This window comes from Pseudoliparis swirei, chromosome 2, assembly GCF_029220125.1.
Source record: "Pseudoliparis swirei isolate HS2019 ecotype Mariana Trench chromosome 2, NWPU_hadal_v1, whole genome shotgun sequence".
NCBI lineage: Eukaryota > Metazoa > Chordata > Actinopteri > Perciformes > Liparidae > Pseudoliparis > Pseudoliparis swirei.
The window spans coordinates 3,046,721-3,068,703 of NC_079389.1; the positions used below are offsets into that span (position 1 = coordinate 3,046,721).

At 46.5% G+C, this 21,983-nt stretch overlaps 1 protein-coding gene across 1 annotated transcript in view; it reads left to right on the forward strand.

Moving 5' to 3' along the window:
* clybl (citrate lyase beta like) overlaps positions 1-21,983 on the forward strand; it is a 94,583-nt gene that overhangs the window by 67,346 nt on the left and 5,254 nt on the right. Inside the window, exons 3-7 of the mRNA XM_056429392.1 lie at positions 7,686-7,874; positions 13,184-13,285; positions 14,453-14,546; positions 16,060-16,227; positions 19,517-19,641. Coding sequence (XP_056285367.1) covers positions 7,686-7,874; positions 13,184-13,285; positions 14,453-14,546; positions 16,060-16,227; positions 19,517-19,641 — 678 coding nt within the window. The remainder of the gene's footprint in view (positions 1-7,685; positions 7,875-13,183; positions 13,286-14,452; positions 14,547-16,059; positions 16,228-19,516; positions 19,642-21,983) is intronic.

Consider the following 21,983-nt stretch of genomic DNA (forward strand, 5'->3'; position numbering starts at 1 on the left):
ATGCAGCAAGAATAGAAGCAAAGCGGAGACTGCGCCGGCTAAATGCCACGCGGAGCCGCTGTTTTGGTAAAAAATAAATTTAAAAAAAGGCAGCAAAGGGTCATGGGTACACGTGGATAGGCCACAACCACCCTCCTATTATGTGTTCGCTAATGTATTCTTTTCATTATCTGTCACCTTCACCTTAAAACAGGGGAAGGATATTCATTCAAAAAAGGTACGCCATGAAGGTCAGCCCCCCCCCCCCTCACACACACACCCTCCCCCCTCCAAAATAGAAATCCGGCGGCGCCCGCTTTAATTTCCCGACACCTCGACTCCCAAAAAAAATGTCCGCGTTCCAGCTCGGCTACTTACGAGGCAGGGAGACGAGATAAAGGAGTAAAGGGTAGCAGCCACCTAGAGCTCGCTGACTGTCACCACAGACCCAGAGGGGAGAGAGGGAGGAGGAGGAGGAGGAGGAGGAGGAGGAGAGAGGGAAGACGAGGCTGACTGCTCTAACACTCTTACACATATCATCATATCTGTATGATCAGTGGGGTGGAGGAAGAGGGAGGGCAGGTTGAAACCCCGGAGCGGAACTGACGGCTACACCTGTCCTCTCTCCTCCTCTCTCTCCCTCGCCGTCTTGTTCTCTCTCTCGTTGTTCCCCTCCCTCGCCCGGGTCAAGATTGCTTAGCTCTCTCTCTCTCTCATGTTATCTCACTGTCTCTCCGTGCCCTATGGTCCAGTATTCCTCCCGGTGTTTTCTCTCTCTCTCCATCTCTTCTCCCCACATGGGTCCCTCCATCCCCCCGCCCCCCCCTGCCCACCCTTGCCTCCCTGCCGCAGAGATTGTCTCCTAATCCCTGGAAGTTTGGAACTAATGAACTAACTGCTGAGCCGCTGCCACTGAGCTCGGTCCCCCAAACTATACTGTACTTCACACTCAATTTCCTCTCCAGATGGCGTGGCGGCGCGGCCGACACGACGGGGAGCACCTCTCACACGCCAGCAGCGCGCCCGCAAATGCACACGGGGACACACGACACACACACACACATACACACACACACACAAGTGTGCACGGAAAGACATTCACGCACAAATGCACACGCATGCAAGCGCACACACACACACACACACACACAATTGTTGGTCGGCAGCTCCCTGTGCGTCGGTCAGGTGTGACGGAGGGTGTCCTGCCATCGCTGCATCGGAGGCGCAGGGCCACTTGTTAGTGCTTCACTTCTTATTGGTTTTCCCTCTGAGGGTGTTTAATCCATCCAAAAGTAAGAGCTGAGGAGCGGTGGCTTTTTATTGGGCCCATGTGGAAGCCAGAGACCGTTGGATTTCACAGTTTTATGAGTTTGCGGATGTGATTACAACCGCCAGACGTACACGATTTGCCATGTTTAATTGATGCAATTTGTGGGAAGTCGTCGGGCTTCAAGCTCCGCGGCTCAAACGTGGAAGTGTTTTAAACCGGCATGCCTTCTAATGGCCATCAACATTCATTGTAAAAATAAGTCTGGTTGTATAGAAGTCTATGCTTCATGTGTTAAAGCAGCATTCTCTCTAATGTCCAACAGGGGGACATTTTCTGTCGTACTCGGCTTCACCCATAGCCTTCGATTGGCAGATGGTTCGTCCAATCACCTCGTCGGGTTAACATTGATGGTTCTTGTCAGAGAATAATAATAATATAATAATAATAATAACTTTCTTTATATAGCACCTTTAAAAACAATGTTTACAAAGTGCTCCACAGAGAGTCAAAGAAAAACAAATGGAATAACAAGAAACCATTATTACATTAAAAATATATATAAAAAGTAAAATAAATAATTAAACAATTAATTAAAAACCAAATAAATTAAAAATATATTAAAAATAAATTAAAAACAGACAAACTAAATTAGGGGAACCAAAGTTCTGCATGAAAACACTAGATCACTTAAAAGCTGTCCTATAAAAATGTTTTTTAAGAAGTGATTTAAAAGAAGTTACTGATTCTGCCAGCATCGGAGCTGAAGAGGTATTCCTTTGATTGCAGAGACTGCAGGTTTCTCTTTGAGCCGTCCTTTCATCAGTAAACCGCTGTGTGCCGCTCAGCATAGCGGCTCCTCAAAGCCCTCGTCGTGTAGAATAACATGCAGTCCAGTTGGTTGAGAGATAAATCAACACCTGCCTGCCACAACCTCAACAAAGAATAAAACAATACACAGGCAACGTTTACTTTGGGTTGACTTGTATTCTAGGTTACAGGTGTGGCCCCCTCTGGTTTAACTTAACTTATGCAAGAGACGGGCGGCCGTGGGCCACACTGCCTCTAGTCGGTTGAGTTGACCATTTTTTTTAAATTTAAATTCCAACAGCGGAATTGAAAATGAATCCATCCTTTTGAATAGGTTTTTATGAAAAGGCGTTTCTGTTCCTGTCCTTAGAGTTGTATGGCGAGCGGCCGAGGAGCTGGTTAATTCACGGAGTCGTTAACCCCGAGTCTTTGACCCCGTGTCAGGACTCTCTCCCCGAGTGGAGGACATTATTACCGTCTCTTAACTTCCGCCGGTTGTAGCGCGCTGGACGTACGAGCCGTGGGTCTCGGCACGAACCGCGTCTGACACCGCAGACGGTTCAACTTTACATAAATTATGCAGCCGACTGTCTAAACTGACACGCGACCTCCGCTCGACGCTCGCCGCGTTGCTCCAGAGGACACGACGAAAGATCCGCTCTCCGTTCGAGTGGATTCAAATGACTAAACCCTTGGCAGGAAGAGCTCCTGGGAGATGATGTGAGCCGCTTGAATTATGAATGCTGAACATTTCGGGTTTAGCGTGTTGTGTGTGTGTGCGTTTCACGTCCGGAGGCGTGTTCTCTCTGTGTGTGTGTGTGTGTGTGTGTGTGTGTGTGTTGGTCTACGCTGGCGCTCAACACCTCGGCGGACCCGGGGGACTGGAGAGGATCCCACTCAGGCTGCCAAGACTCACAAAGGGGACCCGAGCCCGCTCAGCCAGAAAATGGGTCAGTGGTGAGCAGCTCCGTCTCTCAACCAGGGGGTTGGAGGTTCAATTCCCGCCCTATAGTTGAAGTGTCCTTGAGCAAGCCGCTTAGGCCCGAGTTGCTCTACGGTGTATCAATGCAACATGTAAAGTGTCCCTGAGTAGCTTAAAAAGCGCTATATAAATTAAATGGAGTTTTATTTTTTATTATTACACGTTCTGAAACAATATGAGTGGCAGGTTGAGCTTCCCTCTTTTGGAAAACCGCACCCGTGCAGCCGATCCCGATACCCTGGGTCTAGGGGCGAGGGTGGAGTGGGGGGGGGGGGATCGGAATAAAAACCCCGCTGAGGCGCGGAGAACAGAGAGGTCCCTCTCTCTCTCCCTCTCTCTCCCTCTCTCTCCCTCTCTCTCTCCCGTTATCCAGTTACACTCGGGTGTTTTCACTGGCAGCGCCGCCCGGTGCTGCGTGGAGCCGCGCAACGCAACACTCGGAGAGTGAACCCCCGGTAGGAGGAGTGATGACGGAGGAGGCGATGAGGAGAGGGAACACATGAAAGACTGGGGAGGAGGTGGAGAGGACGGGAAGGGAGCAGATGTTGGCGCACAAGAGGGGGAAAGAACAACAAGCAACGCGACATCAAGAACTTCACCTCCGCCTTAACGCCACGCGAAAATGACGGAACTCCAGCTAGCTGGATTATATTATGACACGAATAATACGATATAAAGGAAAGGGAAGAAGGACAATTATTTTGTACATATATAAATCAGCTGAACATACACATGATGTTGAGCAAGATGCAGTAATATAGTAGTTCAAGTAAGAAATAGGAAAATAAATTGTAAAAATGGGATGAAATTAATTATACAGGGTTCGTACGGTCATGGAATTTTTAAAAAGTTTTGGAAAAGTCATAAAAATGTGTTATATTTTCATTTACACAGTTGGGTTAAAAAAATAAACATTTATATACATATTTATTCTTGTAATCAAACTATTGTGTCATCTAAGGTTTATACTCGTGGATACACCCAGATTTCACATCATGTTTGGTCATGGACATTTGGTTTAACGTCCTGAACACCCATCGGTCACCACGTGTGTGAACCCTGAGTTTAATTCATATTGTCTCGGATTTGAGGCTTCATTCACATATTTCTGTACTTTTTAATTAGTTAACGCAATCTATGCAATTTTGCTATTTCCGAGTACATGAAGATGGTTTTGGAGGCGGAGGAAACACGACACGCCGGTGGAATCTTGATTTGTCGTTGGCTGTTTATATATTTAGTGTGATCATGAGCCTGCACGTGTGGAGGTCTGCAGATGATGGTTCTTCTTTCCTTTGTAATCTTTGACTGTATTATTTACTTCGCTCCAGCCTGAGGTCATGAGGCAAAATGCACTTCCTTCAGATTAACCACACACTTAAAATCAATAATTGTTTAAAATGAAAGCTACTCGAGAAGTCAAGTGCAGCGTAGTTCCTCCTCTTAGTTTGGGGGAGTGGTCTCTGTTCGGGGAGACGGCTGCACTGGGAGTTGCAAATGAGACATAAACTAACTGATGCTGAATCACCGACGAACAAAAACCTCCGAATGCTTTTAATTATGCAGAGAATCAACTAAAGATACCGACCGGCGAGCCTCTGGAATTCATTTCCCCCAAAAACACATGGCGGCGCAGCTCGTACCCAACGGAATGAGCTCCTTTCATGGCTAATTAAAGTGAATAAACAGTGTGTAATAACTGGCTCCTCCTCCTCCTCCTCCTCCTCCTTGGGGCTGTCAGGAAAGCCTGCTCGGCATTGCGGGTCAAAACTGACTTGTCAAAACTGACTTGTCAAAACTGACTTGTCAAAACCCATCGATGATGACTTGAACACACACACACACACACGGACGGAGACGGCGAACAAATGTGTACACAGTCACATTCAGGCAGGCAGCGCGATGCAAAGAGGCATCGGGAGGAAGAGGATGGAAAGAAAGAGGAAAGGCGAGCGTGTCATCGCGACTCGAGAGTTTCGCACGGAGCGGAACAGAAGCTTCCAGAATAAAAAACGTGTCTGAAGGCAGCGTGTCGGCGATAAAACAAAGTTGCGGCCTCCATGCGGTACGCGGCGCTCCTGTTGTTAAATTCATCTCATTAGTCGGTTTGTGCCGTTATTTCTTATTCTTGTTTTCTAGAAACAGAAATAGGTTCTCGCACACCCCTTTAACCGAGAGAGAGAAACCTTCCCCGTCCGCCACGGGCCGCACGCCTCCGGTCTTCGGAGAGGTCGGCCTTTTTGCCGCACAATGATGATTGGGGGGGGGGGGGGGGAGGGGCAAGCAAAGAAAAGATGGAGCTCTCCACGGGACGCCAGGTGATTGGGGGAGGGAGCTTTGAAGCAACCGGTTGGATGGCCGTCCATTAATGTAAAATATCTGCTTTTCAAAGGGCTTTTATTCCAGCTCGGAGCAGCGGAGCCCGTCAGGGGTCACGCCGTCCGGCGGAATAATATCTCACCTTTTCTAGAGGAGAGCGAGATAAAAAAAGAGGCGACCCCGGCCCGGCCCATATTTTTTTCCCCGACATTCCCCCGGAAATACCGAAATACCGAAAGGGAGACGATTCTTTGCATGAAGAGCGTTCTCCGGTTCCTTTTAAAGCAGGGGTGCTCGCACTTTTTCAGCATGCAAGCTACTTATAAAATGACCAAGTCAAAATGATCTACCTAGGGGGGGGGGGGTGGGGGGGGGGCATCGGAGCTCTGCGACGCGCGAGACGGAGAACCGAGAAGTGACATGCTGTTCTGTAGAGACGACCAATAACAGACATTTAGTTTAATAAAAGAACAAAGACGTGCTCTTTAAGAAAAGGGACCTTAAATTACTTCTGCTGTAATTTGGCGCCTTAGAGAAAATTACAGGGTGGCGGGCGGAGATTTCAGGGGGGCGGGCCAATTTTTTTTATGTCATGCGACGTATTGAGCACCCCTGCTTTAAAGTAACTTCAACAGAAGCCTCGTCGATCCCACGCATGTTATAAAGCTTTTGGATCATTTGTGGATCACCAGTCACCGGGGGGGGGCAGACAGACAGACATAATGTAATACACCAAGTAGCAGGTTTATGAACGAGTGAATTACGGCTGCGTAAAGCGGCCCCGTCCGTTTCAAGTTACCGGTTTACGGGACCGCGGCGGAAAAAAAAAAAACTGGGGGGAAAGCGTCGTCAAAGATCACAGCGCTCCCGCCGGGCGGCGGGACGGTCCCTCTCGTCTCGTCCAATCAGGGGACACGGATGGCACAGCCCGCTCGTGACCTCCCGTTAAATCCTTCTAAATCCGTTGATATGTACTCTGATACTGTATTCGTGTTGACACTGGAGGGCCGCGGCCGATATCAAGTGCAGTTCTGCATTCCAGGAGATCAGAGCGAGGGCTGTCGGGTCTCGGGAGCTCGTCCCGTGACCCCTGAGGGCCCCCAGGAGCGCTCGCACAGCCGATCCGAGGGCGGCTGTAGCCCCGCTGCAGTGTTTTACTGTGCGTTCTTTACGAGGGGCTGTGATGTTTGGGGCTCTCCGTTCTGTCGTCTGCGGTCTCGCTCTCACGGCGTCACTTCGCTCGGCCAACGGCGATCCGCTCGGGAAGGTTTTTTTTCTTCCTTTTTTGCAGTAAATTCAAAGCACGACGACACAATTTGCCACCGTCCATCGTATTTTTTGTATTTCTTAAACACGTTTCACTCCTGTCACTACTTGTCCTGTCACACCTGGTAACGTGAGCCAGTTCCAGTTTTTTTTATTTTTTTTTATTTTATCATTTCTTTTGAGTACATTTTCTTAAGTAAGTAGAAATGGAAATGGAGGGGAGGAAGGAAGGAAGGGGAGAAAAAAATAATCTACGAATCTCCACCACACACACACACACACACACACACAAGCACTCAAAAGCTCGAGCCTCTGATCCGACCTGACGTCTCCTAAGCTACCGTTTCCTCGTTGCCGGTTAACTCGGACCACATTTCTCCCAGAGAGCCTCTCGCCAGCCTGGACCTCTCTCTCTCTCCTCCCTCTCCCTCTATCTCTCTCCCCCTCTCTCTCCTCCCTCTCCCTCTCTCTCTCCGTTCCCGTGGCCCAGCATCTGGTTCGAATACAGCGGCGTGTGCTACTGCGTTGGCGATAGAAGTCCAGGACTGTAGCCCCCCCCCCCCCCCCCCCATCCTCCTCTTCCTGCTCGGCGCTCACAAAGCCTCGCATTGAGGGAGCACGGTTGATTTGTGGCTCACGGTTTATTTAATATTTAGATATTTACACGTATACATGTTAAAGTTCCATCTTGGTATTATTCATGCGAGCTGTGCTTTGTCGACCATCATGATGAGGATGCATTGTGTCTGCTCTGTGTTTTCTATTTTCATAATCGTGCTTAATGGTCAATGTATATCGTGTCCTTTGGAGGAAATTGGACTTCTTCAGCAATCTATCTCGTATGTATTTCGTTACGCTGGCTGGCGGAACTGATTTGCGCGTGCATTAGTCGTGTCACGCATCGCGTCGATGCGGTTAGCGCTGCGCTCGTCTATTCTCGGATCGTCGCCTTCGACGGACGGCTTTGTGAAAATGTTCCACTTTGAATCCCCCAGAATGCATCGCGTGAAACGATCTGTCCTTCTCTCAACGTTTGTCTTTTTTTTTCTCCCGTCGCGGCAGACTGACGCCAGAGAGACGATCTCCCGGATGCTGGCGGAGCTGGACCTGGGCCGCACGGAGAAGTGCGTGAGGGTGAACTCCGTGTCCAGCGGGCTGGCCGACGCCGACCTGCAGGTCATCCTGCGGGCCGAGCTGCTGCCTCCCGCCGTCATGCTGCCCAAAGTGGAGGACGTGCAGGAGGTGCAGTGGGTACGTATCAAATAGTGGCCCCCACAAAAGGCTGAACGTAATAATGTGAAAGTGATGAAATAAGGCTGCATACACCCGCGAGTTCTCTCTCTTTCACCTCTGGGTGTCTTTAAAAAAAATAGAAAGAAAGAACCCCACAGTGGCACTCTTCCACAAACTCACGGAGTAAGAGGAAACCACGGGGCTCTTCAAAGCAATCATAACAAACTTTCCCCCCACGTCCCAGTGAAGAGTGGGAATCGATCCCTGTGGCCGGACTGGGACAGACTGGGGGTGTTTTTCTTGGCCGCTGCTCAAGAAACGCATGACATTACTTTGGGATTAGCTCCAGAAGCCCCGATAGCTCTCTGTAACCACCGCCGCCACGCCGGCGGAGGGGCCTTCTGCCGCTCTGAACTCGGCTCAAAGACGAACATCCCAACTGATGAGCACTCGGTCAGAAGGGAATGAGAAGAAATCCGCCTCAAGATACGTATTGCATCCCGGCGTTGAATGTCCTCCAAAAGGCCGTCGGAGTCTGAGGAAGATCACACGCTGACATCTTGACACGCAAAGTCAAAAAGCAAGGAAGACTCGGTGCGTTCAGAGATCTGCCTCAACCCGACCGGACGTCAGATAGACGTTAAAACCAACACTGATTACGTTGCAGAGGACAAATTTGTCTTCACTAACGGGGGCCTGTGTGTGTGTGTGTGTGTGTGTCTCTGGGCCCGGCCGCCCCCCCGGCTCCCGATAAAGGGGCTGGAAGGATGTCAGGTCCCGAAAGGTCAGGAGACGGTGGCATCATGACTCCGGGCCGGTGCGATGGCCGCCATGAGGGTCTCTTCCCAGGAGGGAGACGCTCACCGGCCGAGGGTCTGAGGACGGACTTTCTGCTAATCCACGTTTTTATTTATTTGTTTTTTTGAACTCTCTCTTTGCACACAACAGCAAATAGCCGAGCACCATTTTTAAATAAAGCTTTTATTGCCGGTTCCAGATGCAAATTCCAAACGGCGCTTTGTTATTAATGAAGATTTGTTTAGAGGAGGGAGAGAAGTGAAAGGAGGGTGTCTCGTCTGGCTTTTCCCTCCGCGTTACGACACACACACACACACACACACAGTCTTGGGGCAGGAAGTGTTTAACTAGTGCTTTTAATTACAACACATCTATTTCCTGCCGCCCTTTCTTTCTTTCTTTCTTCCAAGTCTTAATTGCTGACAGGTGTTCAACAGTTCTCTCCCTCCGCTCGACCGTTCCTCCAACGTGAGGCTTTCCTTCACGTTGGGCCGGATTTTATTCTGCATTCATTTGCTTTGAAAATCAAAAAAAATTAATAATAATAATAATTGTAAAATAATTGCCCCGCTTTTTCTTTTCATTTTCTCTCATTGTGTGTGTGTGTGTGTGTGTGTGTGTGTGTGTGTGTGTGTGTGTGTGTTTTTCAGGGGGCATTTCTGCATCAGCAGGTGCATGTATGCTCAGTGGCTCTAGCTAGGACCTGGATTTCATTTGTGTGTGTGTGTGTGTGTGTGTGTGTGTCCGCGTGCTCTCTCTCTAATCTCATCCTCAAACTTTCTCCGTGTCCCCGCACCGCGTCTTCTGCTTTGTTGCCGCTCGCGTCCCATTGTCTGCGCTCTTGTAAATCCCTCGCTTGTTTATTTGTCTCCCTCTTTTATATATTTGTTTTATTGATATTAGCACAGGACTGATTTGTGGCTAAAAGATGGCCCTGCTTGTTTCCCTTTGTGCGGGGGACCTTCAGCTCGGCCCCGCTCCGCTCCCCTCGGCCCTCGTGTGACTGACAGCCCTTATTGGGCCATAACAGGCGGAACTGCCCCCCTTTGTCCGCGGGACAATTCTCACACGGAGCCGTGCGCATTCTTTGCCCACCGCACTATTTGGTGTGCACTGGGACCGAAAAGAATCCCCCATCCACCCTCCCCGCCCCTGTTCCGCTCCTCCTCCTACTCCTCCTCCCGTCCCCTCCCTCTCATCCCTCTCTCTCTCTCCGCTTCCCCTCTGTGAAATGAACACTTCAGCAGGCCGGAAACATTTAATGTGGCCCCCTTTTCAAGAAAATTAATTGAAACTTGTCCCACTATAGCCTCCTTTTCTCCGTAGCTCCGTCTCTCCCTCCTTCTCTTTTCAGGATCGGGGTGGCGAAAATTGTCAAGATGGTCTTGTTTTGTAGCGCGGCTCTGAATGGCAAGAAGAGGTGTTATTGCTTTTCTTTTTCTCCTTCACTTTAAAAAGAAAAACATCTTTAAGGGCCCTGTGTTTTTTTTCCCCATTGAGTGCTAAGAGTTGCCGCGGGAACAATGCGCGAGCGCCGCACCTCTCACGCGCCGCCGTACATCAGGCACTTCAAAGTGTACAACAGAGGAGAATACAGCCGGCGGACAGGAGCGTGTCATCAGAGCGGCGACGCGGCTCTGTAGCCGACCGGCTCGGCCTTTAGAATCGGATAGCCCCCCCCACACACACACACACCCCGCACGATGGGGCCACGTAGCAGGGTTCGTAAAGGTCATGGAAAACCTGGAAAAGTCATGTAATTTGTTTTTTTATGGTAGTTTCCAGGCCTGGAAAAATCAGTGAAAAAAATAAAATCCACAATGTTTTGGAAAAGTCATGAAAATGTTGTATTCATATTTTCATTTACACAGTTTGATTACAATAATAAACATATGAATATTTATTCTTGTCATCATATATTGTCTCTCATTCATGTGTGCCATGTATACACATGTCTGGTCGTGTAAATGTGGTTTAAAGTCCCGTAACTCCGCCGGGCGCCACGTGTGTGTGAACCCTGACGTCTATCTGCTCTCCTCCGTCACAGAAATCGGTTTATCTACGCCCTCTTTTGCACGGCCCCTCTCGGACACCGCCGCCCTCACACACCCCTTCCTCTTCCTGTGTTCGCCAAGGAGGAGGGGGGGGGATATTATGCTAAGCCCCCAGCGTTAGTTTTTTTATGTTGCCATAGCAGCCCTGCTCCCACAGGGTTGTGACCTCAGATGATTACAGTACAAAGCCCATTGGGTCTTGAAAAACCTGCTTTGAAGATGAAAAGTCTTTGATGGTTTGTATTTATGCAAATCTCTTCAGATATGATTTATCCGACTGAGATTGAATGGAGAGATGATTAAAATTGCCCCTATTTATTTTTTGTGTGTGTTGAACATCCTTCAATGGAGGCCTCCGCTCTTTTTGGGGTTTTACAAGAGAACAAGAGTGGTGAGTGCCGAGCGCCGGGTTGTGTTGCTCTTCATTTAGACCTGAGGTTATTTATAAATATATATATATATATATATATGTATACCTCTCTCTCCCTCTCTCTCTCTCTTCACCCCCGGTGTGTCAAAGAGGGAGCTGAGGAAAAGGAGAGGAAGGGTGGGGCGACATGGAGTTAGACATTTCTACTCTGAGCTTTTTGCGCCCTCTCCCTCTCTTTTTCCTTTTTTTTTCCCGACCGGCTTTGAAAGGAAATATCTGACGGGAAGGGGGCTTTTGTGTGTTTCCAGATGATAGATTTTGGAATTCGGGCTACCCCACTGGCAGTCCAGGGCTCGCTGTGAACTGGTCTGTTGGAAAAAATTGAATCGCTTTGGTCTTCAAAGAATTAAACCCGGGTTTTTAAAGCCCTACTTAGGTGAGCTCGCATATTAGCAGGAGTCGCCCTGAAAAAAGGCCTCGGCAAAGTGTCACATCACACTCCGATTGTTGCTGCAGTCTCCCTGTTACCCCGCCATGGAGGGGAGGGCGGGGGACGCCAAACAGAATAATGTCGGGAGTAGAACACACTCAAAGACATCCCAAATCTTGTTTCTTCTCCACTTTTTTTTTTCTTCCTCCCCCCGCTATTTTTGTTTCTTCTTCTGCCGCGCTACAGACGAAAGGGGGAACCCTGGTGATGATGTGAAATATTTCATTTCACCCGCTTTTGTCGCCTCTCTCTCTCTCTCTCTCTCCGCGCTATTTGAACCCTCGCAGCCGTGTTCCTCGGTAAGGACCGAGATGGGAACGGTGCAGGTAATGAAGGCGTCAAGATTCAAATCATAAGTGAGCTTTTGCACGTTCACGTTTCTTTTCCTTCTCTTTTTTTCTCCCCCTCCTCCTTCTCCCTCTCCGGTCTCTTACCCCGGCAGGGAATTTTGAAAGATGTCATATCATTTATGTATTTATTTTTTTATAAATGCTAAACATTTCTTTCCCCTCCTGTTTTAAATTCACTCTGACTCAATAGCTCAGCATCTCAGTGGGAGCTCCCTGTGTTTCCCTCATTCGTACAACTAATAATGCATTGAGGGTGGCAGCTGCACTAGCCAACAGAGAAGGAACTCTTAAATACATTATATACAATAGATATATATAGATTTATATATATTTATATTTGTGTGTATGTATATATATATATTTATATATATAAATATATTTATATATATAAATATATACAGTATATATATGTATTCATATATATATTTATATATATATATATATATATACAGTATATACAGGACTGTCTCAGAAAATTAGAATATTGTGATAAAGTTCTTTATTTTCTGTAATGCAATTAAAAAAACGAAAATGTCATGCATTCTGGATTCATTACAAATCAACTGAAATATTGCAAGCCTTTTATTCTTTTAATATTGCTGATTATGGCTTACAGCTTAAGAAAACTCTAAAATCCTATCTCATAAAATTTTAATATTTCCTCAGACCAAGTAAAAAAAAAGATTTATAACAGCTGAGTGTTTGTCAAGGCTCAGGAAACCCTTGCAGGTGTTTCGAGTTAATTAGACAATTCAAGTGATTTGTTTAATACCCTACTAGTATACTTTTTCATGATATTCTAATATTTAGAGATAGGATATTTGAGTTTTCTTAAGCTGTAAGCCATAATCAGCAATAAATCAGAATAAAAGGCTTGCAATATTTCAGTTGATTTGTAATGAATCCAGAATGCATGACATTTTTGTTTTTTTAATTGCATTACAGAAAATAAAGAACTTTATCACAATATTCTAATTTTCTGAGACAGTCCTGTATATGTGTATATATATATATTTATTTATTTACACATTTATAAATACAAGTAAATCAAATACTGTATAAAGTATCACTGTTGGCTTCAAGCTCAAGTGTGAAAAGTCTTTCTTTGCAGAGGGTACATGTCCTCCAGCAAAGCTCAGGCATCCAATGGCTGTGCGGAGTAGAGAGGACACATGAATGTATTGTGAGCTTCATTGTCTCCTCTGTTCAGGAGCGCTGGGCGTTGTTAATGAGTCGGTCCTGACATCGTTGCCCGTGTGCTTTAGTTTGTTGGCAGGTTCCAGCACCACTTGAAAGGACGCCGCCTGACGGAGCCCATTCGCCTGGTCACCTTTGTGGAAACCGCTGTGGGCCTGCTCAATTTTCAGGTAAATCACCAACAAACAAACGGGCCAAAAAAACTGCCGGCGTAAGACATAATGTTTGCGGCTCTCCCATTGAAGCGCCACACACGTCCCGAATGAAAGGGGTTGAAAAGCTCTCAAAATGAGCTTTGTTTCTTTCCTTGGTCTCCCTCCAGCCCTCTCCAGACACGCCGACATGTTTTAATCACTAACTGGTCTCATGTAGTCGTCGTGGAAAGAGTTCTCAATTATATTTTGGCAAGCGTCCTGGTACAACGTCGACCTTCACGTTTTTTTGCTGCATTCTGGGGACATGCTGTCCCTCCTCCTCTTTTTTTTTTGATTTGTCTTTTAGCTCCCCGCTCCAGGTCTGTGGCTGTCTGTCGTGTCTGCCGTGTGTGTGTGTGTGTGTGTTTTGATGACGGGGGGGGGGGGGCTCTGCGTGCTTTCTTGAGAACACCCTGCATCTTTAGCCCAGACTGAACCACAGGTTACAAGCAGGAGAAAGAAGAAAAGGAAGGAAAGAAGAAAAGAAGAAAATAGAGAAGCTTTGGCACAGCTAGTGGCGAAATTAATTTTGAGGCCCACAAAAGCCAGGAGACGCATTCCTGTTGTTTCCCGCTCTTCAACCCAGACTGTCACCGTCTAGAATGTGTTTGCTTTCCTTTTCTTTTCTACTCATTTGATAATAAAAGTCTTTTTTTGGGGCTAATTTTTCATTTCTTTTTTTTCAGTACAGCTACCAATATGATATTCTCTATTTTAATGCCATCTGTAAAAAAAAAAAAAAAAATGTTTTTCTTTTCCCCCTTAATTTGACACCATGAATCAACTCTGAATGCAAAGCGGCCGTACAACAAGTTTATGACAGGAAACACACAGTCGTAGAATAAGTAAACAAGGCTAAATATGGCAAGACATGAGGGCCAGCTTCTAATGCGTGACAGAACTTCAGATAAAACATTTCCGGATTCGGGGAGAAACATTTTTAAACGCTACTCAAAGAGCATTGAGGTCGTGTTCATGGCGTTTTTTTTAGAAATTCAGAAATCAACACGGTCTGAACTACTGTTTGAATCTTGGATTAAGATTATCTCCGCAGCAATGGAGCCAATACTGACGTTTTCTCTCCCTCTTTCCACCGCGGCCCCTTCAGTCAGCCTGTGTTGTACTCATATATATTCTGTCCAGGCGGTGTGTGAGGAAATCCGTCGGCTCGCTCCGGAGGCCGGTCTCCACCATGACGGCGTGGTGTTCGGCTCCGATGACTTCTGCGCGAGCATCGGTAGCTATTACACCGTCTGCTTCACCATTCACTCTTTCTTGGCCACACATGCTTCTCTCTCTCTCTCTCTCTCTCTCTCTTATTGTTATGGATTTGCAGCGTTAGGCTGTATTGCAATGTAAAATATTTCTGTCGATCCCCCTTCTTCCTGTTTCGGATGATTCAGGTACTGCAGGAAAAGTGGTTACAAAACGGTGTGATTTGTAGACGTGTGAGTGGAGATGGAGACGGAGGTTAAGATGCATTTCCTCTACCACTTCCTTTATTTTTGAAATCAAGACATCTCCGTGTTTTATTTAAATATGTCCACATGTACAAAGAGGCTGCTTTTAAATCATATTCTACTTTTAGAGTCCGTGTTGTAGCCAGTTTAACCCGTGATTGGGTTGTTTTAAAGGAGAAACTTAATAGGTACGATATGCAAACGGTGGTTGAACTGCTGGTCCACTCCCCTTCTGATGATTCCTGCAATATATCAGATAATACAGATGTTGAAAACCTGCATAATTTGCAGTTGGACATGGGTAATCGCAAAATATTGCATGTATATAATAATATATATAATATAGCAAAATGTTACAAATTGCAGTAATATTGTATCGTGACTAAAATATCATGATATCGTATTGTGACTCAAATATCATGCTATTATATCGTAATTTAGGTACGATAATATCATATTGTGGCTTAAGTCTCATGATAATATTGTACTGTGACTTAAGTATTATGGTAATATCGTATTATGACTTAAGTATCACGATAATATCATATTGTGACTAAAGTATCATAATAATATCGTATCGTGACTTAAGTATCACGATAATATATCGTGATTCAAATATCATGCTATTATATCGTAATTTAGGTACGATAATATCATATTGTGACTTAAGTCTCATGATAATATTGTACTGTGACTAAAGTATCACAATAATATCGTATTGTGTCTTAAGTATCACGATAATATATCGTGATTCAAATATCATGCTATTATATCGTAATTTAGGTAGGATAATATCATATTGTGACTTAAGTATCACGATAATATCATACTGTGACTAAAGTATCATAATAATATCGTATTGTGTCTTAAGTATCACGATAATATATCGTGACTCAAATATCGTGTTATTATATCGTGACTAAAGTACCATGATAAAGTCTCATGATAATAATGTACCATGACTAAAGTACCATGATAAAGTCTCATGATAATAAAGTACCATGATAAAGTCTCATGATAATATTGTACCATGATTTAAGGATAATGATAATATCGTATCGTGGGGCCTCTGGTGATTCTCACCCCTAATATGGATTGAATGGACTCTGAGAAACAAGAATTTCAGCTAAATCTCATATAGTAAACAAAATCGATAGATTTGAACTGATCAAATCCTCTTCTCGCACAGCACGGACAGAAATCGTTGCATCTCTGTGTGATTTCCGTCTCCGACTCCTTTGCTCATTACTCATGTGACCCGCGTGACGTGACCTGTATGTTGTCCTCCAGGGGCCACGCGGACCGAAGATGCCAGGGAGCTCCTGTACGCCCGGCAGAAGGTGGTGGTCACCGCCAAGGCGTTCGGCCTGCAGGCCGTCGACATGGTGCACATCGACTACAAAGACGTGGAGGGGCTGCGGCGCCAGGCCAGAGAGGGGGCGCTCATGGGCTTTACAGGTGCACCGCGTCTTCCCCCTGACCCATTGACCACGCCTGCTGTTGAGTCACCTCAGCGCGGCTGTCCCATTTCTGCAGTTGCGCCGCGTGGTTCTCACCGGTCGCTCTTCAGTCGTCTCCCTCGTGTTCTTCACTCCGCCCTGTGGCACCCTAACAGACCTCCCTCTCCTTCCTGTTGCATTCAGGCCATCCGACATGTCGGTGTTCACTCCGTCCTCCCTCTGTCATGCCGTCTTGCTCTTCCTGTGTTCCGAGTTGGTTGATTTTATATCCCAGTGGAAGGATGCAGAGCATCAGGCTTTTCATTTGGCATTAATACACTTGTGTCGTTAATTATAGAGACGGTCTGAATGGCTTCAAAATGACCATTGTGTCCGACAACTGGCTGCTTTGTCTTTTTTTGTTCTTAAATTCACTTCAGCAGCACCCTGAAGTGAACTCTGAACAACGCAGCTGTTCTTAAATGCTTTACTGACGTGTGTGCGTGTGTGTGTGTGTGTGTGTGTGTTTGTGTGCGTGTGTGTGCACTCAGGTGGCGTACCTGCTTGTGTCTAAATGTGCATGCGACTATGATTAAAGGGAGTTTAAGTCGTGGTAGCATCTACTTTAATGGTGCTCTGTGTGTGTCTGTAGCCAGGCAACGCGTTCAGTGTGTGTGTGTCTGTGTGTGTGTGTGCGTTACAGACCACAGTTCCAAAATGGATTTTCCATCCATTCTTGCTTCGCTGCAGCAAATATATTTATTTCGGTATTTACATAATGTCTGCGGGTACATGTGGTCACATGATGTGTTATTTATCTCGTTGTTACGTCTTCTTGAACGTGAGATCGAGGAATAAGGCCAAACAGCTTCAGCAGTAAGTCGGCGTTTCACACCGCAAAGACATGGAGATTAAAAAGAAAAGGAGATTAAAAAGAAGGAAACAAAGCTGGAGGTTTTTGCTCGTGTGTGAAAAAGACATCAAAGCTAATGATAGAATAAATGTTCATATTTGATGTGGTCAGAGCCCTGTGTCGGTGGCTCTCTGGCCGTGGCCGCTCTGTATGAGCTGATCTAGGAGCTGTTACTGGCTTAAGCAATAATACGGTGCAGCCAAAAGCCTCGACCTGTGCAGTAATGGACCGCGGCCCCCATTAGCACCGCGGCGGTGCAGCACAAACACCGGTGCTGCTTACCGGGGCGACGGGACGGCAAAACCTCGACAGATGCCAAATCTCCTGGGAGGGTTCTTCATTTTTGCGGATTTGATTATAAAGCTTCTTTTTTTTTCCACCTTGTTTTGTGTGCCGTAAACTGTGTTTGGCTCCCTCTTTTCTTTTCTTTTCTTTCCACCACAAAATGCCGAGCTCTCGGGGACCTCCATTCTACTTCCATCCCGGGGACCCTGCCCATCATTCGCCTGAGAGCACTTTGCTAAATAAGCAATTGTCCAATGAGACGCCAGCACCACATGGCAGGCGGGGATTGGCTGGAGGGCGTGAATGATGCCTCTTTGGGAGAGCCAATGGGGTTGCAACTGAGGGCACCTGAGTCACCCTGTCGTGTTTCTTCACTCCGTCGTTCTCCTGTTGTCCCCCCCCCCCCACACACACACACACACACACAAAGAGACACCCTCTTTAAAGGTATCTAAGCCAATTTCAGTGTGGAAACAGGTCCCTGTGTACAGAGGTAAAACAGGTGGCGGAGGAGTGAACACACACTCTCCTTGCTTCAATCCTCGTATAATACAACACACATACACACACATGCACACACACACATGCACACACACACATGCACACAGATTGATTTCCACTATTGCTGCGAGTTCTAGAAGACCACTTGTTAATAAAGCACGACAGACGAAGTGATGCGGTGTGCACAAATAAACACACACACACACACACATTCACTCCAGCGTAGCCTGGAGTCCTCAGGCTGTTAGTCCAACAGAAAATGTGCAGTTGACGGTCTCCGCTGCACACACACAAACAAATGCGGAGGCATTCATGAATTCATGAATTCCCGATGAGCCGTAACACTTCCTGTTGCTGGAGCTCGTGTTTCCTCTGAAGGATTCTGTGAGTCAACAAGTCAACGAGTCAACAAGTCAACAAGTCAGCGTTTTGCCAGCAGATAAAGTCCAGAGAAAACTACATGAGGGACGTGTGAGTCAGAGTTTTACTGGGGGAGCGGAGGAGGGTTCTCTCCCCTCCTCTCCTCCTCTCCTCTCCTTTCCTCTCTCCTCTCCTCTCATCTACTCTCTTCCTCTCCTCTCCTCTCCCCTCCCCTCTCATCCTCTCCTCCTCTCCTCTTCTCTCCTCTTCTCTCTCCTCTCCTCTTCTCTCTCCTCTCCTCTGGCATCTCCTCCCATCTCCTCTCATCTCCCCTATTCATCTCTTCTCTTCTCCTTTTCTCTTCCTCTTCATCTCCTCTTCCTCTCCTCTTCCTGCCCTCTCATCCTCTCCTCCTCTCCTCCTCTTCTCTCTCCTCTTCTCTCTCATCTCCTCTCCTCTTCTCTCTCATCTCCTCCTCTTCTCTCTCATCTCCTCTCCTCTTCTCTCTCCTCTCCTCTGCCATCTCCTCCCATCTCCTCTCATCTCCCCTATTCATCTCTTCTCTTCTCCTTTTCTTTTCCTCTTCATCTCCTCTTCCTCTCCTCTTCCTGCCCTCTTCATGTCCTTTCCTATCCTCTCCTCTCCCTCTTTATCGTATCTCCTCTCCTCTTCTCCTCTTCCTCTCCTCTCCTCTCTCCTCTTCCTCTCCTCTCCTCTCTCCTTTCCTCTCTCCTCTCCTCTCCTAAGCCCGTAAAGTGTTGACTTCCTGCCGGCTGAACGCTGAGCCGTCAGACGTTTTCAGAACCTTAACTTATCGGTTCAAGTTTGATCTGCAGACGTACACAGGATTATGTCTGTAGCGTTGGCCCACATTTGAACTCACAGGGTGTGTGTGTGTGTGTGTGTGTGTGTGGGTGGGGGGGGTTGTTTTTCACTTCTGGAAGGAGTGTGCCCGTCGACAGCGAGCAGCGCTGGAGGCTCTGCTCATGCGTCCCACAGTGAAGCCTAACTGAGCGTTGAGCGGAGAGACGCTCGGCGTCCTTCACCCTGCAGTCAGTGCCATCAGGACTCGTCTATGTCCTCTGTGTTGTGGCTCCTCTCTCACAAACAAACATGGTGTCGTGAGAGCAGGGTCAGATCAAATCAAGTCAAACTGTTTGTTTTTTTAGGACAATTGACTCCTGTGATTTATTTTATTTTAATCCTGTTAGCTTTACCATATTGTGTGTGTGTGTGTGTGCGTGCACAGGTAAGCAGGTGATCCACCCGGGGCAGATCCAGGCCGTGCAGGAGGAGTTCTCCCCCAGCCAACAGAGGGTCCAGTGGGCCACAGAGCTCATCGCTGCGTTTGACCAGCACCAGAAGGAGGGAAAGGTAAACGTTGACGTCCTCTGACCGAAGAGAAACATCCCATAATATCACAGCACAGAAACAGAGTGTTCACTGAGTACGTTCAGGAATGGACCTCTCAGCCTGCAGCCTCATGGAGATGTCACGTCAGTCCATGATGATCAAGTCTGATACACGCTGTCTAACAACCACACATTAGATTAGGGGATTTATATATAATATATATATTATATATTAAATATATATCATGTTATATATATACAGGACTGTCTCAGAAAATTAGAATATTGTGATAAAGTTCTTTATTTTCTGTAATGCAATTAAAAAAACAAAAATGTCATGCATTCTGGATTCATTACAAATCAACTGAAATATTGCAAGCCTTTTATTCTTTTAATATTGCTGATTATGGCTTACAGCTTAAGAAAACTCAAATATCCTATCTCTAAATATTAGAATATCATGAAAAAGTATACTAGTAGGGTATTAAACAAATCACTTGAATCGTCTAATTAACTCGAAACACCTGGAAACACATTTTCAAATGTTTGATTTTGTTTTGCTGTTATAAATCTTTTTTTTTACTTGGTCTGAGGAAATATTCAAATTTTATGAGATAGGATTTTAGAGTTTTCTTAAGCTGTAAACCATAATCAGCAATATTAAAAGAATAAAAGGCTTGCAATATTTCAGTTGATTTGTAATGAATCCAGAATGCATGACATTTTTGTTTTTTTAATTGCATTACAGAAAATAAAGAACTTTATCACAATATTCTAATTTTCTGAGACAGTCCTGTATATATAACATTATATATATATATAACATTATATATATATAACATGATATATAACATTATATGTGTATATATAACATTATATATAATATATATATACATATATATAATATATATTATATATTATATATATAATATATATATAATATATATACAAAACTTAAAATGTGACTTGTGTTGAGGCGAGTGGAGTCTTCCCCAGATCCTGTTGTGCCCCTCTCACACCTCTGTAGCTCCAGAGAATGCATACTGTACACCCCTGGGTGACTCTTTGAAGACGACACAGGGGACGAGGGGGGGGGGGGGTTGTCGGGCCAATTAAGTGTACAATATTATTGTTCCTAATTTAGTGCATGGTTGGATCCTGTGTGCCGAGCTCTGTGGGCGATCTGCTGAGGTAATACACAATCTGCCCACACCGCTCTCCCTGGCAGGGCGGCTCCCACTAAGCGCTGCCCGAGGGATTCATATCCCCCCCGTCCTCGTGTGTGTGAGTGTGTAGGTGTGTGTGTGTGTGTGTGTGTGTGTGTCAGAGAGAGTGTGTGTGAGGGTTTGACACAGCGAGCAGGGTCATTCCCTTTGTCTCGCTCCACGACAGGTGCTTGTGGTTCGTCATGTGTCTGCCCCGAGGTTTCCTGGAGATGTTTCAGAGTTTTATATTTTACCAGATGATGTCATTCACAGATTTCTCTTACTCGGTGTGTTTCTGACTGTTAGTGCACTCACACACTGCTCACACACTGCTCACACACTGCCCACACACTGCTCACACACTGCTCACACACTGCTCACACACACTGCTCACACACTGCTCACACACTGCCCACACACTGCTCACACACTGCTCACACACTGCTCACACACTGCCCACACACTGCTCACACACTGCTCACACACTGCTCACACACTGCTCACACATTGCCCACACACTGCTCACACACTGCTCACACATTGCCCACACACTGCTCACACACTGCTCACACACTGCTCACACACACTGCTCACTCACTGCTCACACACACTGCTCACACACTGCTCACACACTGCTCACACACTGCTCACACACTGCTCACACACTGCTCACACACTGCTCACACACACACTGCTCACACACTGCTCACACACTGCTCACACACTGCTCACACACTGCTCACACACACACTGCTCACACACTGCTCACACACTGCTCACACACTGCTCACACACTGCTCACACACTGCTCACACACTGCTCACACACACTGCTCACTCACTGCTCACACACACTGCTCACACACTGCTCACACACACTGCTCACACACTGCTCACACACTGCTCACACACACACTGCTCACACACTGCTCACACACTGCTCACACACACACTGCTCACACACTGCTCACACACACACTGCTCACACACTGCTCACACACTGCTCACACACACACTGCTCACACACTGCTCACACACACACTGCTCACACACTGCTCACACACTGCTCACACACTGCTCACACACACACTGCTCACACACTGCTCACACACTGCTCACACACACACTGCTCACACACTGCTCACACACTGCTCACACAC